The following is a 24,249-nucleotide window of genomic DNA, read 5'->3' as shown; positions in this document are numbered from 1 at the left end:
GTCATGGTCTATTATATCGCATTATACATTTATACATAATACATAAATAACATAATATATTTTAATAATATCTAGCTTTGTTAAAATATTTTAATCTTAACAATTATTTTGAAAATTCAGTAGGGACATATACATTTATAATATACAGGACATGTAACGGACGTGATGTGTTTGTTTAATTATTAGACGGTCATTCTCTTACGCCATGTCATGCCTATTAATTAACTTGAGTATCTACCTACAATTATTACCCATGTATTTTGGTAAGCTACATACACGTGCATAAGACTTTTAAAATTCATATCAAATAAATAAATATAATTTCAACTACCAACTATATTGTTCATAAATTATAATAAAATACTACTATTGTACAAGTAGTGTACAACCCACAACTCGTTTTCCATCTGTCTAGACAAATATCCATTGCTTAGTACATTGTCCCTAACAAGTGTATTTTTGAGTTAAAATATTAAATTGTTTTTAATAACTTACGTTTAATAAGGTACTATTAAAGTTATTCCATGAATTATTCATTACTTATGGGTACCTACCTACTATGTCAATGAATCAATGTAGATGTCTACTTAATATTAAATTAATAATCAAAACTCATTAGGTAATAAACTATAATAAAGCAATATGAACTATAGGTAGTCTATAGAGTATACAAGGATTAACTAATGATTAGGTTAGATAGGCAAGTTAAATTAAAATCTATAAAAGGTGTTTAAATTTTAAATATATTTAATAATTATACTTTCTATAGTGTCCTAGTACTTATACTTAAAGATTAAATAAAATAACTTAAGCTAATAATTTTCTTAAATCCATAAGACAATGGAAAATAGGCGTACTTATATTATATAATTATAAATAAGTAGCTATATGGAAAAAAAACATTTACATGTTTTATTTTCTTAATAATTACTAATGGTATTTTTAATTATGGATTAATTACTTAAAATAGTTAAACGGACAATGGTCTATGGCTATTTAATGTAATCCTATTAATATAATAAGTTTTTAACTGTCATTAATCATTATTACATGTAGCCATATGCCCATATAGGTAAGAAGTAAGAACTTGTTACGTAGGTAGGTATTGAAAAGGGTTAACAATATATATTGTAGTAGTTACCTTCCAGTAAACAAATATACATATATTAAACGTATAATATACAGATATGAATAACCTAAGTTACGTTTAATAAAAAAATATATTTAGTTAATAATAAGTAGAAATCATGGATATTTTTGGGTCAAAAGATATTATATTATACGTATATTGTGTGTGTAATAAACGTAAATTGTAAATTCTAACGTTTATTCAACGTATAGGTACATTACGTATTTATTGGTAATATAAATTTGGGATATGATACGTATATGTAATGTATATCATATACGTGTATTTAAGTATAAACTTCCTGGATTAACATTTAAAGATAATGTGTATATTTAGTTTATACAAAAGTATATTTGGTATAGTTAGCAACGAAAAATTACGTTAAAAATACGTACCTATATATTAGTTAGTATGAATTTGGGATATGATACGTTTATCATATACGTGTATTTTAGTATTAACTTCGTGGATTGATATGTAAAAAATTATGTACCTATTTATGTTTATACTCAGTGTAGATAGTACCTTTATATAATTAGATAATATGTTATATGTTTTAATATAATATGCCCTTTTATTTATAGATGACTATTATAGTAATTTATTATAAATGAATTTATATAATCACAAAAATAATATTTTTATATTTTTAATCTGCAATAATCATATTATTGGGATTTCCTCTTAGGAGCCTGCTTTAGCCAATCACTCATATGAGTTTTAATAGCTATTATTATTGATTGGTAATCGTTGTATATAATATAAATACAATAAATACATTATTAATCTATCACATCATTGTAGTAACATTTCCCAGTTGAAATTCTTAAAACTATAATAGTTTATATTCACGTAAATTATTTATACATGTATTTATTGTTAAAATAAATTGTTAGGATATCGGTAAAATGTAAAAATTTTAAATTTACATCGTAAAACAGAAAAAAATATTTATTTACGTATATACATTATACATAATACCTAAATACTAACAATTGTTAAATTTTTTTGATGAATAGTTACAATTTGGAAAAATTCAGTTATAACGTTCGTATAGTTAAAAGTACCACTCTGTAACTTACTATGTATAGTGTATTATTAATCGTTTTCCACATAGACCTATTAAAGTCCATAGCTTACCGAATTAAATAATTATACACAATTATTCAATTATCCTATTTTTGCTTTAAATATATGAAATAAAAGTTTCATGTTTAGTTATATAATTTATACAACAATGTTATAACATGTTTATAAAATATTCTGTAATATTCGGTGCTTAAAGCTTAATGCTAATTCTATATATTTTTACGACTGACACTGCTTTAAATTAAATATTTTGACAATGGTTGAATGGTGTATAAATATAGGTACTTGTAATATATAATTGATTTACCAAAACGTTAAAAATGTGCATGAGAAAACTTAGAAAACAATTTAAATATGTTGTTGTTTAAACTGGTAACATAATTATATAATATTGTTTAAGTTTATTAAAGGTTTAAACAATTTTTCCCGCGCCAATGGGTTTAAAAAATCACAGAGATAACAGTAATATAATTTATTGATTAAATTTCGTCAGAACACCGAACTATTGAAGACGAAAAACGTCATCCGATATTCCGATTTGATAATAACGTTTTGTCTTTTGTAGTACATATTGTACTTTGTAGTTTGTTGTACTCTTTAGTATACCTGTACATAGTGTATATCAAGCAGTTAGACCTACCTATTGGTATCTTTTGTATATGTGTCTTGTACTCAAAAATTAAAATTTAAGGTAAGTGTATCGTGTTTTAGAATGTATTGTAGTTTTTGTGTCAGAACGAATCCGTAATATGCACCACAGTCGTTACGAACTATTTATAATGATTAAAGTACTCCTTGGTTACCCACACAAAGAAATCGATTATGATTTATCTTATTATCTATCAATACATCTTAATATTTCGTCAGTCATTATAAGCAGCACAATGTGCCTCTCTCCGCATTACTACTCGGCCGGCAATGCTGGTTATTTACATTGCTAACCATGCGCTGTCTGAGGTCGATTGTGTTTTCATTGCTGTTTGTGCTACTGATAGCTGTTTTCAATGTACACAGCACCAATATACCTCCACATATCCAACGCCATGATATGGTGTACAAATATTCTCGTTTTTTCAGTTCATCAAAATCCTTAGCCATGTCTGATAAAGTTGAGAGACGTGTTGATGATATTGAAAAATCCATTGGAGACTCTCGGATCTATCGGGGATTGGAGATGAAAAATGGTCTTACTGCTCTATTAATAAGTGATCCTGACACTGACAAGTCTGCTGTATCTCTATCAGTTGCAGTTGGTAAGTTTTTAAATAAATCATATTATTAATTGTTGATAATATTTCTTAACCAGTAAGTGATGTCATTCTAATATTTTTACCTAAATATTCATACAAATATTTATTTTTTATTATTCATTTTAACAATTTTTATTTTTATATTAGGTAGTTTGAGTGAACCAAAAGATTTGCCAGGTTTAGCTCATTTTTGTGAGCACATGCTGTTTTTGGGTACAAAAAAATATCCAGCAGAAAATGAATTTACACAATTTTTAACACAAAACGGTGGATCTTATAATGCATATACTGCAAGTGACCATACAAATTATTATTATTCCATTAAAACAGAATCGCTAAAATCATCATTGGACAGGTTAATGATGAGCCTTTTTTTTATCAATATATATTTATATTTTAAATATTATATAGATTTGCTCAATTTTTCCTTGAACCATTGTTCACAACAAGTGCAACAGAGAGAGAAATTGGTGCTGTTAATTCTGAACATGAAAAAAATGTTGCTGATGATTATTGGCGTCTAGCACAATTAGAAAAAAATGCAGCTGATCCAAATCATCCCTATAACCAATTTGGAACAGGTAATTTATAAATAAATTATTTTTAGTCATACTATAAGATGTAGGGAAAAATTTTAGTTACTCATTAAAAAAAATTGGCTGTGTATTGTATATATTTTTTAAATATTTGCTGTTTAGGTACAAAAGAGACATTATGGGTTCTCCCTAATTCAAAAAACATTAGTGTTCGTGATCAACTGTTGGAGTTCCATTCTAAATGGTACTCTTCTCATTTAATGTACTTAACTATACTCGGAAAAGGTATTAACTGAAAGATTTTTTTTTTGTTAAATGTTTATAATTAATCCGTGTTATCGATTCTTAGAGGATTTAAATACTTTGGAAGAAATAGCTGTAACTTTATTTGGAGACATTGAAAAAAAAAATGTAGAAAAGCCATATTGGAATGATCCAATTTATAAAGAAAAACAACTGGCAACTAAAACAATTGTAGTTCCAGTAAAAGATATAAGAGTGCTATCTGTCAATTTTCTTATCCCAGATCAAAGCAAATACTATAGAAGCAAGGTAAAAATATTTGTTCATTGTCTATACTTGAAACATTATTTTTAAAATTAATTTTATTAATTAGCCTTGCAGATATTTGAGTGCTTTATTTGGTCATGAAGGCCCTACAAGTATTTTAACAGTTTTAAAAAAAAGAGGATGGTCTAGTAAACTGTCAGCTGGTAATAAATTTGAAGCTAGAGGAATTGAACTCTTTGATGTTGATGTAGATTTAACAGAAAAAGGAGTTGATCATGTTGATGACATTATTAAATTAATTTTCCAAGTAAAATATTATTCATTTAGATAAAAGTATTAAATTAGTTATGTATATTAATTATAAATGTATATTTTATATTCTTTAGTATGTGAATATGTTAAGACGTGAAGGACCTCAAGAATGGTTCCATGATGAAAATAGTAACATTAGTAAAATGCAATTTCAATTTAAAGATAAAGGTTCTCCTTTAGATTATGTTTATCGGTTATCTGCTAATATGATAGTAAGTTATATTTTCTATTATTTACTTATACTATTCTATGTTATTAAATCTTTGTATGTTTGTTTAGAATTTAAAATTAGAAGATGTATTAACATCTGAATATTTAATACACGAGTGGAGACCTGATTTAATAGTAGAACTTTTATCTTACTTTAGACCAGATAACATGAGGTATTTATGAACTGAATTTAAAAAATATATAATGCAATAATTATTTGCTGTTTTTATAAGTTAATATTATGACCATATAATCATAGAAATAAGATTTATCTGACATTATAAAATTAACTTCAGACAACAATATAGAATGATATTACAATTTATCATTCTATATTTTAATAACTAATACATTATGAATTATATTTCAACAGAGCCGGTTTTAGGCAGGGGTCACTGCCCCAAGCCTTGCGCTTTTATATGACATTTTAGGCCTTAACTTACAAAAAAATGTCTTAACTACAAGCCTCATCTAAAAAAAATTGCCCTAGGCCTACCTGACCTTATTCCACCCTAAGGCTGGCTCTGTATTTCAAACAAAAATACGTGTATGAATCAATAGATAGCAGTACTTCTAAAATTATACTTCAAACTTCAATAATTAATGTTTTTAGGCACGTAGCCAGAGAAGGTGTTACAGGTGTAGTAACACCACCCCCCGCATCAGCCGTGGTATACTTAGTATGTTTGATCAGGATAAAAATACATCATAAGCACGATTTATCTTTAATTGATATATGATATATGTTTAAAATTTAAATATACGTAAAGTAATCAATTTTGTGTGAATAATTTTGTCAATTAATTTTGAATAATATCCCCCCCCCTAGAAATTTCTAGCTATGCGCCTCATGTATTTTAATAATTATAAAAATGTAAATATATTAATATTCCAGAGCAACAGTAGTTTCCAAGGTATTTCAAGACAAAACAGATACTGTAGACAAATATTATGGAACACCATACTCAATAATACCAATACCAACGGAGACTTTAAATGTAATATATATATATAGTATATACTAAAAAATTATTTATTATGATACTTAAATTTTATTCAAATTTTTCAAATTTTTAGGAGTGGAGTAAAGATGATTTATGTGAAGATTTAAAAATGCCACTAAAGAATGAATTTATTGCTACAGATTTTAATTTAGTACCAATTGACAAAAATGTAACAAGATTATTTATTATATTGTTTTCACACATTGATATAATACTATAATATATTTTTCTTCTGTAGGAACCAGGCAACCCATATATTGTTCATGAATCACATCTTTTGAGATGTTGGTTTAAAACCGATACAGAATATAGACTCCCTAAAGCATTTGTTTCAATTGATTTTTTCAGGTAATTAATCACATATATATATTTAAATATTTACTATATTATATATTTTTTAATATTTAATTATTTATACATTACATTAATGAATTTTTTTTTACTACATAAATTATTCGAAAATGATCACTAACATTTTAATATTTTAAATTATAACGACTTTCCAAATACAGCTTTGTCTACATAATTAAATCTTATTTTCATACATTACATAATATATTATTTTAGAGGCTTAAACTTAAGTGAAATACCATTTATTATAACATGTCTTTAAATATAAAAAAAATCTATATAAGTAGGTACTCTGTCCAACGAGAGAAAGCGCGATTCTGCACATCCTCCTGCATCTCCCTGCTATTGAAATCGGTTTTCTTATGACAGGGTGCCATTAGGGGATGAGTAAAATAAACAGATTTTTGTTGGCCCGTAACGTGTTCTCTCGCTGGATAGAGTATAGATGGTTTTTTTTATACAATTTCTTTGACAATTTTCATGGCACATTCATGAGCAAAAATTCCTTATATTTTATAATATAAAAACAAATTGGTTTTTGCAATACTTTTAGAACAATAATTTTTCTTTTGTTTTCTTCTGTTTTTTTTCTTTTTTTTTTTTAAAAATTTATTGTTGAATTCAAATTTAACATATGCATTGAAGTATTATAGTAACCTACACAAAAAACAATATTTATGTTTACTTAGAACTTACCACGAAGCAAGTGTCTCAGATTTTATTTTTATTAAAAGATGAGCATTTATCTCCTTAATATATTTTGGTAAACATTTACCTACTATTTAAACTTTTAAAATATTAAATTTAATTGCAAAAATTACTTTTATTATTGTTAGTGTTAATTTAATTAATAATTTGTATTAAAATAAGTAATTTATCTTCTTTATGATGATTTTTTAACTATAATTTTTTTTTAAAATCCTATTATATTATAGAAATTTGTTTAACTGTTATATTGCAGTCTCTTATTTTATTAAGCATTATGTAACTTATTTTAAAATTCATTTTTATATATTAGCCATATAGTAATGATCGATCCATTCCATTGCAATATTATGAGTCTTTTTGTGAGATTATTCAATGAAGATTTTTCTGAATACACATGGGATGCAACCAGGGCTAGTCTACATTTGATCATACAACCAACTAGTTATGGTTTCAAGGTAAAATTTTTATCAAAAACGCCAACTACAATATTTATAATATGAATTTATAATAATTATTTTGTAGATGCAATTGAGTGGATTTAATCACAAGTTGGATGTTTTGCTAAAGAAAACTATTGATAAACTTTTAACTTTCAAGATTGATCCATTACGTTTTGAAATTCTTAAAGAAGAAGTAACTTAAACTTTAAAGTAACAGTTAAGTTAAAAATAATTTACTAAAAGTTAAAAATTTGTTTATAGAAAATTAGAGATTTGAAAAATATTGACATGGAACAACCTTATCATAGTGCAATGAGGTATAATTCTATAATTTTATCAGAAGATGCATGGGATCCTAAAGATTTACTAGCTGCCATTCATGGTAAACCATTATATTATGCTCAATTTGATCCGTATGTATAATTTATATGTGTTTTTAGATGTCAAGATTGAAAACATTGAAGAATTTATTAAAAAGTTCCTTTCTCAAATGTTTATGGAATCATTAGTATATGGTAATATAGATAAACCAGTAAGTATTTTATAATAATAAAAATCAATTAGACATATTATCTAATAAATTTTGTTGATTTGTTTTAGAAAGCATTAGAACTTATGCAAATATTAGAAACACCATTTTTGGGCCAAAATGGATTCCGTAAATTATTACCACGTCAAATGTTTAGGTCAAGAGAAATAGAACTTAAAGATCGTGAGTTAAATATTTTGATTGTATTTGAGTCTAAGCAAAGCAAAAATATATTTAATTTTAGTTCTATTTCTATTTATTAATGAAAATCAACACTTATTTTTATTTATTATTACAAAGTTACTTTTTTCTCTTTTGTTTTTTTTTAAAAAAAAAATTCAATATTAAACATATTACAGATTTATGTATACAAAAAAATTCTGCTGGTCCATAACTAATTGATTTAATCGAAATATTATAGATATTTAGTATATTGCTTTAAAAAATACATTTGGATTTATTAATTTATAGAAGATGTTTACAATTATATGATTGATTTTTTTTAAGTAATTTTTCTATATATATATTCAATTTTTTTTTTTTTTGGTATTAATGTATTTACAGTAAATTATGTATTTTACGTACTGTAAATCCTGTTTTTCTGAATTTTCTATAATTTGTCCTTTTTTTGTGGTCTAATCATAACCCTATTCCCAAAGGTACTTCTACTGAATATAATTACTGTATAATATAATACCATATTAATTAATAATTAAATTGGGATTTATTTATTTTCTATAGCATTTTTTAATCAATAAGTGTAGATTTAAACACCTAAATGTTTCAATCACTACTTTTAATTATATATAGGTATTATATTAAACAATATGCTTTTATATTATAATACAGTGGTTCTCAATCATAGGGTCTCAAAAATTAATTAATTAAGAGTAGTTATTTTTTATTCCCCTATTAAACATTATTTATATGAAAATATGAAAAATTGGTAAATATCTTGAGTCACCACTATAAAAAGGTTGAGAACAGTGTTCTACTACATACTGCATTCAGTTAGACTTAAAGAAATTTAATTTATGCTTTATATTTAAGGTGAAAGCGCATTATTCGAAACAACAAGTGATCATCACAGCAGTTCATGTGTCTATATACATTTACAATGTGGTGTTCAGTCTACATTAAGTAATATGATAGTTGGCCTATTTAATGAAATTATCAAAGAGTCTTGTTTCAACACGCTACGTACACAGGTACAATAAACTATTTATATTTGAATAGAATAAAACTATTAAAATTAACTTATTGTTTTAGGAACAACTTGGGTATATAGTATTCAGTTCATCAAGTAGAAGTCACGGAGTATTGAGTTTGCGTATCATTGTACAATCTGACCGTAGTCCAATGTATGTTGATACAAGAATAGAAAACTATATTAACACTATTGAGGTCAGTGGGTTTGAGTAATTACATTTTAGTGAATTAACAAATTAATTTTTTTTTGTTCTAGGACTTGTTAATGCATATGTCTGAAGAAGAATTTAAGAAGTACAAAGACGCTTTAGCTGTTAAATTGTTAGAGAAGCCTAAGGGTCTGTTGAAACAAGCAGCTGTCTATCAGCAAGAAATTGACACACACGATTACAATTTCAACAGAGCACAAATCGAAGTAGAAGCATTAAAATCAATTGTCAAAAAAGATATTGTTAAATTTTATCATGTAAGTAATTTTGCAGTTATTTTAGTCTGATAATTAACTGACAATTTTTATAGGATCAAATCAGTCAATCTGGGGAAAAACGACATAAGTTAGCAGTACATATCAAATCTACATTAAAGAATACAAGCGAGGAAATGGATAATAGTTTGATATCAAACAACAATGTATGTTTTATTATTATGGTTTAATGTATATTGACCAATGTATATAATATTGTTAAGCTAATAATTTTCATTTTACAGAGCATTTTGATTGGGGATATAACAAACTTTAAGATGGAGCATAGTCTGTATCCATTACCAACCCCATTTATACCTGTTGGACTCACATCTACCAAATCCAAGTTATAATATGTATTTTAAATTATTTCTTACAAAAATATATTTCTTATATTTTTATACATTTAAATTATAATAATTCATATCGAATCAAAATATATGTATATATTTTTTAGCTTGTAACTAAAATTACAGTTAAGCATATAAAATTTAGATTAGAAATTCTCAACTTTAGGCCAGTAGATTATTTAGGGTTGCTAACACATAAAATAATATATGAATAAATGTTTAATTTATAGGTTATCACCATAAAGGTCGAGAATCTCTAGTTTAGACATTTATTTAACTGATTTCTGAAATTACTTAACTATTTTAAATAATTAAATTATTGTTACATCAAAATGTATTTATTAATCTTGTAAAATACCCAGCTATTTTATAAAAGGAAAATTATTGTAATGATTGTAGGTACATACTACAAATATTATACTAAAAATTAAATTGTATATTAATAGTTTATAATAAACATTATTTACATTTATGATTGTATTGCAAACTGGTTATTTTTTAATCAAACGACAAATTGCATTGTTGTATAATTAGTTAAGATAAAGAAAATGTTCCAAGGTTAATTTATTGTTAGGTAATAAAAGTATGATGTTAGAGATGCTCGGTGATTGTATTGACAATCTTGTCATATACACTTTCATCTAATCTTTTCATTTCACAGTATAAACACATATAGTTTCATGCACTATTATTTACTGTGCTATACCGTTGCCATTTTGATTAAATCAGCTTGTTTTCAATTATGAACCACTGTAATAGTCGTAAGAATATAGAAAGGTATTAAGTAGAAAAATGCACATATTAATATATAAATTTATAAAAATAATGTATTAGTTACTAATATTTAAAATTTCTTAAATTTGTATGAACATAATTATAAATTTGTTATCATTTCAAACTGTATTAAGATTATAGTCATAAACTACTTGACCAATTACGTTGTAAGTTTAAAAGTTTGAAAATTCAAAATATGATTACTGCTATAGGTGGATTGCTCATCTCTGTTGAAATTATTTCATAAAGTGAGGCTCATCAATGTAGCGCTGTATTAGCAACCAAGAATAGTTTACCAGTTTCAAAATTTCCAGGTCTACTGGTATTATTATATGTATTCACAGCTTAGTATGGCCATTATTCTTATCGCTATTGAAAGTGAAGAGATCATCGCTTAAACTATATTAAAGATAAATGTAGCTCACCCAAAACTCAGGAACGCGGAAGTGATTATACTCCAAACATAAGGATTGTTAAAAATTCTAATTTCTTGGCTAATACATTAAAATCAACCGGTTCTACCAACATAATTCAAAAAACACGACAGAATCTTCTCAACCTTCTTATTGACCAATTCAAAGCGTCTGGCATTATATTGTTTAATAGTTTCATAATAGATAAACCATTTATCACATTTATTTCAGATCTATTACTCATTATTGCACTAATTAAACCTTCTTATCCTGATATTTCACAAACAATATATTTATTGAGCATAGGCCATATTTCAATACATTTTTACTTAACTAAATATAATATCTAATTATTATCCTTACTCATAGAATACGCTATAAATTTATAATATATTAGTCCTTCAATTTATACTTTACTATAATTTCATTATTATTTTTTAGCTTCACTATTATTATTTAAAACTAAACATTTTTCCCTAATCAATATTCATAATTTTGATTAAGTGTGTAAGTCTAATGAATTAATAAACAAAAAAAAACCTCTTAGTTAGGTAGGAACTTAAGTGAGAACTTATTTTTTTTTCTACTACTTGAGAATATGTAATTTAACTCTAATATTTAAGTACTAATACTATAAATTAACTGTAGTAAAAATCAGGTTCCCTCCTAAATTTGCAGTGTTCCTCATATATAATTCAATATAAATTAATGATTAAACAAAAAATATACAAAATTATATTACTTTTATTTTTGATTTAGATAAAAATATCTTTTTACTTAAAAATTTGTAATGATTTTTTATTTTTTTTTATAATATGAGATAGAAATCTAATTTTTTTTACATAAATTCGTTTCACATCATTCTGATTCTAAATCCAAATAAACCAATTTACTTTTGCTTTTTTCAATAATTTCAGTTGTAGAATTTTCATATGTTTATTACGCTACTATAGTAATAATAAAAAATTGAATTAATAAGAATTAAGAAAGTTAAAAACCCAGAATGCAACTAAATGTTTATATTAGATTATTATTGTTTTCGTTACCTATCTGCTGACTGCTTGTTTATTAAATACCTAATTAAACGTATAGATTGTCGATCTACATATAACCTGCAGTAGGTATCTAAACAGTCGTAAATCAGTAAGCTTATAACATATATATCGACCACATTAAAGTTTAAGATTTAATGTTGTAATTTGAAACCTCTTGTATGAAGTATGCATCTATCACTTCAGTGGATGTAGAGTTCATTTTTATGTTTATTGTTAAATATTCCGTCAGACAATAGAGCCAGTCTCACTACTATAAATCAAGGGAAACATTAAACCTAACCTGGAGCCCACCGAGAAAATTTCAATTCACTGATAGGACCATCCACCTCTGTACATATCAGCTAATTAATAAATGAAACTAAGATTCTTATGCCAAACATTTATTCAAGTAATAATGTTCTGTTTCTTACTAACATATTTATAGTGTTAATAGTTTTTACCTAACCTAACCTTTTTTAGAAAATATAGATAACTGACTATATGTCTATACATGAGATCTTATGTCCTAAAAATCAGTAATTCAGCAGTTCTTATTTTTTTAAGAGCTATACAGAGAATATATACTGTGTATCATAGATAAATGATAATTTTATATTCAAATTATACTTGAATATGTCAAATTATTGTAATACACCTTGAGTATATAAATAAATATGTTTTTTCAGGAACTTTGTACTTTGCTAATTCCTTATTTTTAAAAGTAAAATGTCTTAATTGTAATAGTCAAAAGTACAAAAAATTCAATAATTTATATTCTTCATTGAAAATAAAACAAACATTATATTTGTTTAATTCAACTTATGAACTAATAACTATACAAATTTCAGATCAAAATGAACATTATAAATAAAAAATACATAGATAACTCAATGACTGCAATAATGAAGTCGTATAAAACATAAAACCCATAGTAAAAATATACTGTTAAATCAAGTACTTTCATTTGATTTTAATAATATAAAATTTTTATAGGTATAATGCCTATATTTTTTAACTTAAAAAAAACATTTATATAATTATTTTTCTTACACAGAACTCTAAATATGCATAAAATGTTTACATTGTTTTTTAAAACAATCATGTAAGAATGTTTAATACCAAATTTTTTACTTTTATTACTGTTAATTTTATTCTAACAATAATCGTTTTTCATTTGTGCATAATAACTTAATGCATTAAACTAATAGGTTTTTATAAGTGATTTATTAACATTTTTTACTAAGAGTTAGAGCTTTTTTCCCCATTTATGTAGCTATATCTATTTAACAAGTCATCATCTTCTTCTTCTTCTTCATCTTCATCATCATCATCATCATCATCCAAATAACGTTTAGTTCTACTAGATTTTCTAGGTGGAGACCTAAATCATTTTTATTTTATGTTATTTATTTCACTTGAATTTAGCTTTAAAATTACCTTAAGTTTTCTTCAGATGAACTAGATGATTCGGGAGTATTACGTCCACTTGGAGTTGGACTTCCGGGTGGAGAAAATGCTTGTAATAATTTACCTTTACTGTCTTTCCAAAAATGTGACTAGAATAAACCCCTTGATTATATTTATGCAGTTAAACACTAAACTTTAAACTTACAATTGGTCCATCTCGGCCAAATAACAACAAGAATGAAACAATAAAATCTCTTGATTTTTCCTCCCATCGTTGTAACATATCTACTCTTTTTTCTCCAATAGTTCCCATCACCCGTTTACTGCGGTCTTTAAGTTCTTCCATCTTGTTTTGAAGTTTTAATTTTTTTTCCTAAAACCAATTATAAATTCATCATTTATTAGTGTATATTTTTATAATTTATGTAAAAATCTAACCTTTAAATAAGATACATTCAAATCTTTGGCACTGTATCCACGTTGAAGATTACGTCTAACATACATATCATAATCCCGTACTATTCGAGAAATAACATCTGACGTTGATACACCCTCAGTCCTTTGGGTGCCTACAAACATACCTTTTTCTTTAAGCCCTCTATAAACATCTTCACCATCCTCATTAATGTAAGGTATATCATCATGAGCAACAAAATCAATCTACACAGAATTTTAAACTCACATTTCCAATTCAAAATAAGACAGTAACAATTTTAATTACTTTGTTATCTATTAAAAATTGATCATCAATTTCCCAAGGTGCATCTTTAAGAACTTCATCTATATAACGACAATGTCTAACAGCTTCATACCTTTCTTCATCGGTCATTACAGTTTTTCCTTTAAAAGTATGTGTGATACTATCACTGCATACTAAATCATACAAAATTTTTTTTAAAAATAATACATTTATGATTATAAATTATTTTTAATTTATCTATAATACAGTTAATTTAACTATGCAATATCAACTAACCTCCAACAATTAAGTAAACATTTTGGAAAACAGTTTTTGCCTGCATTAACTGCCTAGCGTGGCCTTGATGGAACATATCATAAACACCATCTGCATATACCCTGATTCTTCGAGGAGCTGCAAATAACAAGTGTTGTCTAAAATGAAAATTACATTTCAGCTGTTGAAAATTTCAGGACCATAGATAAACATAATTCCATACACTTAAATCATTTGAGGAAATATGAGTAATAGAAATGTCAATTTTTTTTATATTTTTAATTTTTCATACAGGGTTCTAAGTAGACAGTAGTCATACTTTATACAACTTGGTTATATCTTTATTGACACAGAAGCTCATTTTAAGTGTATATGAGTAGTTAAGTAATCAATGATTAAACATACATCTAAACTTTGATTTTTCCATAAGTTAATCAGTTTATTAAACTAATTTATATAAACAATTCAATAACATTACAGTTTAACAAACCGAGACAATACACAACATTCATAATATTATATACCTGTACAAACAAACACATACAAATTACCCTTAATCCTTAAATCACTAACATTATATGATTTGTATTAAAAATAGTAGTGATATTAATAGCAACAGTGTACATTTATATGCTGTTTTTAGCACATAAAATATTAAACAATTTTAAGAAAACCTTAATAATCATTTCATAAAATTGTTTAAAGTTTATTTTTCTTATTTTAAGTTTTAACGATCAGTACCTATAATAAAGAATAAAGAGGATATGTGTACAAATATAAGATACTAACAAAAGCAAAAAAAGGGTAATAAACCAAAGGTTCTTTTTAATTTGATTCCTGTTTCTTATATTTTGACAAGGGCCAATATAAAATTTTCAGAACAATTTTTTATCCAAAAGTTATAAATTTCTAATTTTCATTATTGAAATGTGATCATAAACAATTAACTATTTTAGATCAAATAAAACTAACATAATGATAATATACATATATACATATTTTTATAATATAGTTCATACCTAAGCCAGAATTAGCCATATCCATAGTGATTTTTGTACTATAATCACAAGCATTCCGTTCTTCAACTGCATCTTTTTCTGTACTAAAAGGTGCAGGTTTGAAAATTGACTAAAATCAAAATATTGTAGAAAGCTGTTAATATTTAATTCATTATTGAAAGTGGTATTTTAGTATTTACTATTTAATTTATAAATTACAGTTTATTATATTCAGTTGTATAGTTAGAGAAGTATACCATTATGAATTACAAATAGTGTTTTATTTAAAAATGTTTAGGTAGCTTTAACAATTTAAATTTTTATTCTTCCTCTCATCCAAGTATCAATTTTATAAATGATTTTTTAATAATATACAATATACACATACTAAATTATAATAGCTAGGTATTTAATACATATTTTCTACATGTTATAATATGATTATATAACTTATAACGGTTTTTTAAATTCTTTTATTTTTTTATGATTACTATTTTCCCTTTGTTTCCAGGCACAGCTTGTTTTGTGTATGATAAAATAAAATGTAACCATAGAAACTTAACCATATAAACTGTACTATAAAAATTTTTTTATTATTGTTGCAATAATTAATAATTATAAAAAAACCTTTCTTCTACCAATAAAATAATACTACAAAAGCATTTTTATCAGTAAAAACAATGTGTAATAGTTTTGTTAAACACATGATTTTCCTCACATATTTTTCCTAAGATTATTGAAAACACATTTAAATTATTGCAAGATTTTGAAGCAGAAAAAGAAAATTACATGCATACATATTATACAATATACATAATATAAACATTTAATTACATATATCTATCATATAATATTTCAAGGACAGCTTAATAATGATGTTTGCTACTATAGTAGAAATATAATTTATAAAATACTTAAGTGCATACTTAGTCCAAACAATCATATAAAATATAATAAATTAACACATAAAATGTATTTTACAATTTATAATTGCAATGCTAGCATACCAATATTAATATCATTATAATTTCCCAAATCTGATTAAAGGTCATTCAGATAAAAATAGTAAATTAATATAGTGATTCACTGAAAACATTCAAAATTGTAAAATATGTTAGTTCTGTAATTAAGATATTTTAAAAACAGTTTTAAATAATTATCATGAACATCATATAATATGAATTAAGTATAATAGATTTTTTTTTAATGAAGATAGAACTAAATTAAATAATTTCTAAATCAGAAAAATTGCTCTATAATTTTATATATAATCATATATTTCTTATCCTCTATTAATAATACCATTATTTAAGAATATAAATAAGTAAAACTAGTTTTTATAAACTACTGATTTTACTAAATTGTTTAATTTAAGTTTAAAAATATAATTTTTTTTATGAATAATGAAGGTTTTTAATTTAATTATGTCAAGGTAAATAACAAATAAGTAGTATCAATAATAATTATTCTAGATATTTTATTGCTTTTTTGTCAAAAAAAAAAAAAAACCCTAATTGTAGAACTGATTTAAGGTTTATCAAATTATGAATATATTTTTGTTATTAAATTATATACGTTTTAACTATAATAATTCAATAACATAAGAATACTGAAATAATAATTTCAAAAATTGATCGAACATAGTTCAATAACTGTAATCCACTTATATACAGCACTTTAAACCCACCATACAAATCTAGTATGAAGTAGCAGAGTCTACTACACACAATTTTCATTGACGAGACAAATTTTTAGCAGGCATGCTAGTTAAATAACTTAATAGTAAAGTTTCCATTTAATTTTTTATCATCATTAACCGCTAGTATAAGTCCACATACAATTTTGTTAAGAAAGCAAAGTATTTCAGAAACAAAATACCTATTGATTTTATGGTTAAATAATTAATAAATGACAAACATTGAATATTGAACATTAAAACACATTCAGACATTTAGCAGAGCGCTAAGGATTCACAAAATTTAATTGATGGCTTATAAGTTTGGAGCCATAAATATACAATGCCACATTTTTAAAATTGTTTAATAAAATATTAAAGTATAAATTACATTATTTTGTATATTTAAGGCTAATATTTTGTTTGTGTAGTTATCTATGTATAATATTATAATTTAAGCTTAAGTAATTCTATATTATCAACCAATGTAGTATTTTTTTTTTTGCAAAATGTACTTAAATAAGATACATACCGGGGCAATATTTTGTAACTTAGTTTGTTCACATTTATGTAATACATTTTTATTACTGGCGTGCATCTCCACTTCTGTTGTATTATTAGCCACATCTCGTGTTCTTTTCTTAGACATGTTTGGTTTTAACTATAATATGTCCAAAATAATAATAATAATTTCTGCATCAATGGTAAAAAAAATAATTAATTAATTAAAAAATTTAAGTATATGTAGATTGTTGACAGAATAGTATTGAATCAAAACTAAAATAATTTCTTTAATATATTAAATAAAAGAATACTTCTCGAAATTTCAATAAAAATAGTTTAGAAATTATATAAATCATTAGTTACTTTTCATTGTAATCCATCACATTTATTTCATCATATTCAAAATTTAATAAATTAAAATATAAACAATAAAATCAAGTTCATAAAATATAAAATTTACTTAAATAAATAAATATTAATGATATAAAAGCACAAATTAATCAAAAATAATATTGCTTAAATATATTATAGGAAAATAAATTGTTATTGATAACCTTCTTAAATAATTTAAGTTAATAAAATATTAAAAATTTGAGACTGAATGCCTAAATAAGTTAGATATAACTCTGTTAAGGATATTACTAATCAGTATATTTTAAAAATAAGCAAAAAAGATACTATAAAATCAATAAAAAAAACTCCACCTTTAAATCAAAGGGGATTAAAACAAATATATAAACAAAACATTAAATACATTTAGTATAAGACTATATTATCTTTAAATACATAACACATATTTGTAATTAAAAAAGTAACTAAGAAATTATTTTTATTTATTTATTAAATACCTATTGCAATTATGTCATAAATTACATTTATAAAACAATTTAAAATAGGTAAATTAATAATAAAAATGGTGAATGAGTTATGTTGTTATCAAGTAAGTACTTAAAATCATATAATATTGTATACTTACGGAACAAATAGAATACTGCGCATAAAATAATTTAATATTATAATAGAATATATAGGTAGTTGTAGACTGTAGTCAATAGTTAATTGACATCATATGCTTTATAATTTACGAATTGCAACAATTGAATTTAACTAGATCGTTATATGGACGGCAATAAACCGATTGCTAAACAAAATAAACTACAACGTCCAAGTGAGGAGATAGAAGCGGTAATTGGTAAACCGTTCAAACTTCGAAATGGTAGTTTCAGTGAGAAAATTGCGCAAACATTTTTCGAATTGGGTTGTGCCATTATCGCCGGAGTGGTGGAGTCCGGACAGTGGACACGGAAATGTTATATGTTATCAGCTTCCTATCAGCCGACACCGCATGTTTTGTCAACGTCACGGATTAATCACACCACGGTACAATTTAAAACTGTGAGTCACACCAAGGTTAACCACGTTTTTCATTATTATCAGTAGCTTACGGGCATATTAGAATATCCGTGTTGACTGTAGAACAATATAATTTAATTTTAGCAAACTGTTTCGCATGACTCCGAATGGATAAACGGTAACACTGTGTACCGTCATCTATCGTTATTTTTAGTTTTTAAATAGTTTTTTTTAAGTCTATTAAAGTATAACTTTATACTGTGGTTTTTCGTTTACATTTATTCATTTAAATTTGTAATAATTGAATAAAAAATATATCTATATATTATATAGTATACATCTTATATACTATTTTCTATAAAGGTAGATATTATTATTATCGATTACTGCAATAATGCAGTGGCCAGTGAGAAGCAATAAATTCAATTTTGAATTTCTAGTCGGGCTAGTCGCCACTCGCCACCACTATATAATATGAAACTCAAAATAAGTCACAATCTTGGATAGATTCTTCTTACATTCAGGTAGATTATTGACGTAATTGGAAATCACAAAAAATATAAAAACTAACTAAAAAAATCCAAATTTTAATAAAAATTCATTTTTTTTTCATCACCGTTCAGAATTGTTTTTCGCATACAATATTACAATAATACATTAATAACCATTATTGCATATTTACTTTTTTTTTCTGGCAATTAAAATTTCAAATCCATATTTATTTCAAAAAATTCAAAAACTCTAAAAAGCCTTATTAAAATTAAGAAAATGACCTAAAAACTGAAAAATTTCGAAAAATGCAAAAAAAAACTTTTTTTCTCATTCAAAAGTATATTATTTATCCTAATTGTCGAAATTATGCTTCAATTTCAAACTTCGGGAGTGGTTTCCGATGGCAAAGTGAATATCCTTGGTACATTATAGAAGTCAAAAGTAAACATTTTCAAACAGTTTTAAAAAAAATCGAGAAAAACAAAAATTTTCACGCAAAATCAGTTTTCGATCAAATCGATTTTTTTTTTATAGTTGTAACTCAAAAACTAATCATTGTAAATACTTGAAATTTTCACCAAATGTTTATGTTAGTGTTACCTATATATATACAGTTAAATTTTCAAAATATTTTCACATTTTTTGAGCTATTTATAGGCAACTGAAATTTTCAATTTTTCTGAGAATTTTTTTTTGAAGTGTCGATAAAAAAATGTCAGGTGACTAAAAAAACTTGAAAATTTAAAATACAAGATTCCTTATGAGTTGTTCTTATTGTGGTTAAAAAAAATCAAAAATTGTTAATCACAATTATTTTATAAGCGTTTAATGTTTATAGTTTAAATTTTTACGAAATATGTCAAAATCACGAAAATTTGCGAGTGATTTTGTAGTTGAAAGATCATAAAAGTTGTTGTGTTTATATCCTAGGTTAAAAAATTCAACACTAAGTTTTTCATAAGTTTTCCTTCAAATATCTATAGAGATAGCTTGAATACCTATCATTGGATTCAAATTTAAAACCTAAAGTATATTGACTTTCTATATACCTACAGCAGATATTTTTAATAAATATTATTTTTTATTAGTGTAAGTATTCCAAAAGAAAATAAATACTTATTTTAAAATATGCTTTTCAATTTCATTATACAGGGTGAGGCAGTGAATCGGGCGATTTTAAAATAAATACGGAAAGCCCTGTAATTGATATGTACGTACTACAGTCTACAACCATTATAAAATTATGTTCACTATAAATAAGCGTTTAGCTATCATGAATCGTTGGACCGCACAACAACGTTCCTCTAAAGCAGCGGTTCGCATTTCGCAATCTGGGGTAGGTACGCGAAAAAATTATTTAACGTTTATTTATATTCTAAATTGATATTTGGGGTACAAGAAATAGTGGTGAGAGAGGTCAGGGGAACGTGAATGAAAAAAGGTTGAAAATTGCTGCTCTAAAGTAACGGTTGGTGCGCTTTATCTTCTTCAGAAATCATAGGGCCGTAATTTTTCGAGAACACGAATGTGGACCATCTTGCAGATATTATTTATAAAAATTAAATAACAAATTAACACTTCTTTAATGCTATTTTATATACTTTCAGGTTAGGTACATGTATGAATATATTCGTTACAAATACCTATACTAGTTTGATTTTTATAGTTATTTTAAAATCGCCTGATTCACTTCTCTACTCTGTAGTCTGTATTATATAATTTGGTACTGGTTTGTTATAGCCCCGCCGCGGCGGGTGAAAACTTTATAGCCCCGCCACTCAGGTTTGTTATCGCCCCGCCATTCATATAACAGTAAATACATCAAAACTAAATAATAGTGATCCGTTTGAAACAATTTTAAAAGATATAACAGAATTTTGGGAATCACATAAAGCATAAATTTTTTTAATATTAATTTTTTTAAATCAATAAATAAACATTTTTATTATATAACTTTTTTATATTAATTATTATTCAATTTTTTAATATTAATTTTTTTAAATATTTTATCAATATATCGTCAATAAATATACATTTTTATTAATATCACTATTTTATATTATATTTATTCTATGTATTTATTGTATATGAATGGCGGGGCGATAACAAACCTGAGTGGCGGGGCTATAAAGTTTTCACCCGCCGCGGCGGGGCTATAACAAACCAGTACCTATAATTTAATAAAAACAGTGATTTGCATGATTATTTTTATTTAAATTTATTATTTCACGATTTTTACAAGAGTGTTTATTTTTATTTATTTTCTAAATTAATTTTGGTAGGTAGGTACCTAATATAATTCGGAATATTTTTTTCAATGTAACATACTAACATAATATCTTACATACGTATTATGGCATAGCTCCGGGAGCTGAGCTCCCACCTCCCACTTATAATAATATAATATATTTTTATACAATACATTCTATCAGTGGCGTAGACAAAGGGAGCGGCTAAAGGGGCTATAATCCCTCCCCCCATTGGCTGTATTTTAGATTCTGAACGAAGTGATGAATGTATTGATTTTACAATGATGTATGTTTTTTTTTTTTTTTTTTGTTTTTTTTTTTTTGTGTCTGTGTACAGCATAACTAGTCGAAATAATGCTCCAATTTCAAACTATGGGGGTGGTTTCCGATGTAAAAGTGAATATCCTTGGTGCATTATAGAAGTAAAAAGTTAACATTTTCCAACAGTTTTCAAAAAAATCGAGAAAAACAAAAAAAAAATGACGGAAAAACGGCAATTTTTACGCAAAACCAGTTTTCGACCAAATCGATTTTTTTTATGGTTGTAATTCAAAAAACTAATCACTGAAAATACTTGAAATTTTCACCAAATGTTAATGTCAGTGATATCCGTATATAGTTAAATTTTCAAAAAATTTTGACTTTTTTTGAGTTATTTATAGACCACTGAAATTTTCGATTTTTTTGAAAAATTTTTTTTAAGTGTCGATAAAAAATTTTTGGATTACCAAAAAGTTTTGAAAATTTAATACAAGGTTCCTTATGAGTTGTTTTTAATGTAGCTAAAAAAAATTAAAAATCGTTAGTCACAATTTTTTTTTTATAAGCTTTATAGTTCAAAATTTTACGAAATCTGTCGAAAACGCGAAATTTGCAAGTAATTTTGAAGTTGAAAAATCATAAAATTTTTTTCTTTTATAACTAAGTTTGAAAAATTGGTACAAGGTTCTCCATACATTTTTCTTAATATCTGTAAAAAAAACTCTACCGGATTCAGACAAAAAATTTTTATGAGTGTTTGAAATTTAAATTTTACAAAAACCGCGTTAAATAACAGTTAGCCTCAAACGATTTTTGATATTTGTTATTATTCAAAAAGTATAAGTCGTAGATACTTGAAAATTTTACCAGTTATTAAGATTCGCGTTTTCTTTACGTGATTTAAATTTCAAAATATTTTGACTTTTTTTGAGCTATTTATAGACAACTGAAATTTTCAATTTTTCTGAAAAAATATTTTTTAAGTGTCGATAAAATTTTTTTGGCCCTATCAAAATACTTGAAAATTTAATACAAAGTTCCTCATATGTTATTCTTATAGTGATTAAAAAATTATAAGAATACATAGGCACAATTTTTTTTTATTAGCGTTTATAACTAAGGATTAAAAATACAACACTAAGTTTTCCATAAGTTTACCTTCAAGTATCTATAGAGAAAACTCGAAGATCATTATAGGAAAAATTTTAAGTGCGTTTGAATTTTAAATTTTAACGAAATAGCGTAACGATAACGATTATCCTCAAACGATTTTAATATTGTTATTATTCAAAAAGTATAAGTCGTAGATACTTGAAAATTTTACCAGTTATTAAGATTCGCGTTTTCTTTACGTGATTTAATTTTCAAAATATTTTTTAATATAAGCTGGTTTTTTTAAACCACCTTTTTCACCAACCACTAGAAATTATATCCTAGGCTGACAAATCATCTTCGTTCAGAATCGTTTTTCGTATACAATGATAACTATCATTGGATTCAAATTTAACACTCCTATAATATATAATAATGATCCATACGGCACCTAATGTACAGCAGAGCGGTACTCACTTGCCCAATTTTTTTTATATTGTTTTGAAATGTTTAAATTTAAATATGGAAATTGTCTTAAAAATTGTAATTATTTAACTAATATATTTTTTGTTGTTAGTTGTAAAATAGAAATATAGAATATTTGAGTTAAAACAGTATTATTAGAAGTGTTTAGCCTTCCTTGTAATCCTGGCTTTGCCTCTGCATTTAATACAGCCCATTTTCTCTTCAGAATAAAAGAAGATACCTTCCAAGACCGTGATCATAGATAATACCTTAGATCATAATATATGATCTAAGGATAATACATACATCCACAGATATAGATATATCTATGCCTTGTGTTGTGTGCATACACTAATATAACTCCATAGTCCATATAATATTATCTATGACCGTGATACAGTCAATAGTCATTACTGTCATTGATATCAACCTTGCCCCTTCTATTATTCTAAATTCTACCATTAACTACTCAAACCGGTTCGAACTT

The 24,249-nt window shown here is 25.2% G+C and overlaps 2 protein-coding genes across 4 annotated transcripts; one reads left to right on the top strand and one right to left on the bottom strand.

Moving 5' to 3' along the window:
* Positions 1 to 2,740: 2,740 nt before the first annotated feature.
* LOC114126529 (insulin-degrading enzyme) lies at positions 2,741 to 10,570 on the top strand. Of its 2 annotated transcripts, XM_027990496.2 has the most exons (22): positions 2,741 to 2,909; positions 3,296 to 3,471; positions 3,616 to 3,823; positions 3,880 to 4,049; positions 4,167 to 4,289; positions 4,354 to 4,556; positions 4,621 to 4,821; positions 4,901 to 5,038; positions 5,106 to 5,209; positions 5,932 to 6,034; positions 6,114 to 6,209; positions 6,279 to 6,388; positions 7,410 to 7,554; positions 7,622 to 7,732; positions 7,801 to 7,921; positions 7,980 to 8,071; positions 8,140 to 8,251; positions 9,119 to 9,276; positions 9,338 to 9,472; positions 9,534 to 9,743; positions 9,797 to 9,907; positions 9,986 to 10,570. In XM_027990496.2, the coding sequence occupies exons 2-22, from the start codon at positions 3,315 to 3,317 to the stop codon at positions 10,091 to 10,093; spliced, it is 2,916 nt and encodes a 971-aa protein (XP_027846297.2). In that variant the 5' UTR covers positions 2,741 to 2,909; positions 3,296 to 3,314; the 3' UTR covers positions 10,094 to 10,570. The 2 variants fall into 2 exon arrangements, with proteins under 2 accessions (XP_027846297.2, XP_027846296.2); XM_027990495.2 differs by lacking the exon at positions 2,741 to 2,909 and having other exon boundaries at positions 3,074 to 3,471.
* A 2,943-nt stretch (positions 10,571 to 13,513) lies between these two features.
* On the bottom strand, positions 13,514 to 19,243 carry LOC114126546 (choline-phosphate cytidylyltransferase A-like). Of its 2 annotated transcripts, none has more exons than XM_027990520.2 (9): positions 18,827 to 19,243; positions 17,879 to 18,039; positions 15,693 to 15,801; positions 14,695 to 14,811; positions 14,440 to 14,591; positions 14,157 to 14,378; positions 13,924 to 14,091; positions 13,749 to 13,867; positions 13,514 to 13,692 (listed from the first exon to the last, which is right to left on the bottom strand). In XM_027990520.2, exons 2-9 carry the CDS (start codon positions 17,993 to 17,995, stop codon positions 13,551 to 13,553), a joined length of 1,146 nt encoding a protein of 381 aa, XP_027846321.1. In that variant the 5' UTR covers positions 17,996 to 18,039; positions 18,827 to 19,243; the 3' UTR covers positions 13,514 to 13,550. The 2 variants fall into 2 exon arrangements, with proteins under 2 accessions (XP_027846321.1, XP_027846320.1); XM_027990519.2 differs by having other exon boundaries at positions 17,879 to 18,007; positions 18,827 to 19,241.
* Positions 19,244 to 24,249: the final 5,006 nt, after the last annotated feature.

Source organism: Aphis gossypii, chromosome 3 (assembly GCF_020184175.1).
Source record: "Aphis gossypii isolate Hap1 chromosome 3, ASM2018417v2, whole genome shotgun sequence".
NCBI classification, from domain to species: Eukaryota; Metazoa; Arthropoda; class Insecta; order Hemiptera; family Aphididae; genus Aphis; species Aphis gossypii.
Note: the sequence above shows the minus strand (reverse complement) of the source record. Positions and strands in the feature narration are given on the sequence as shown.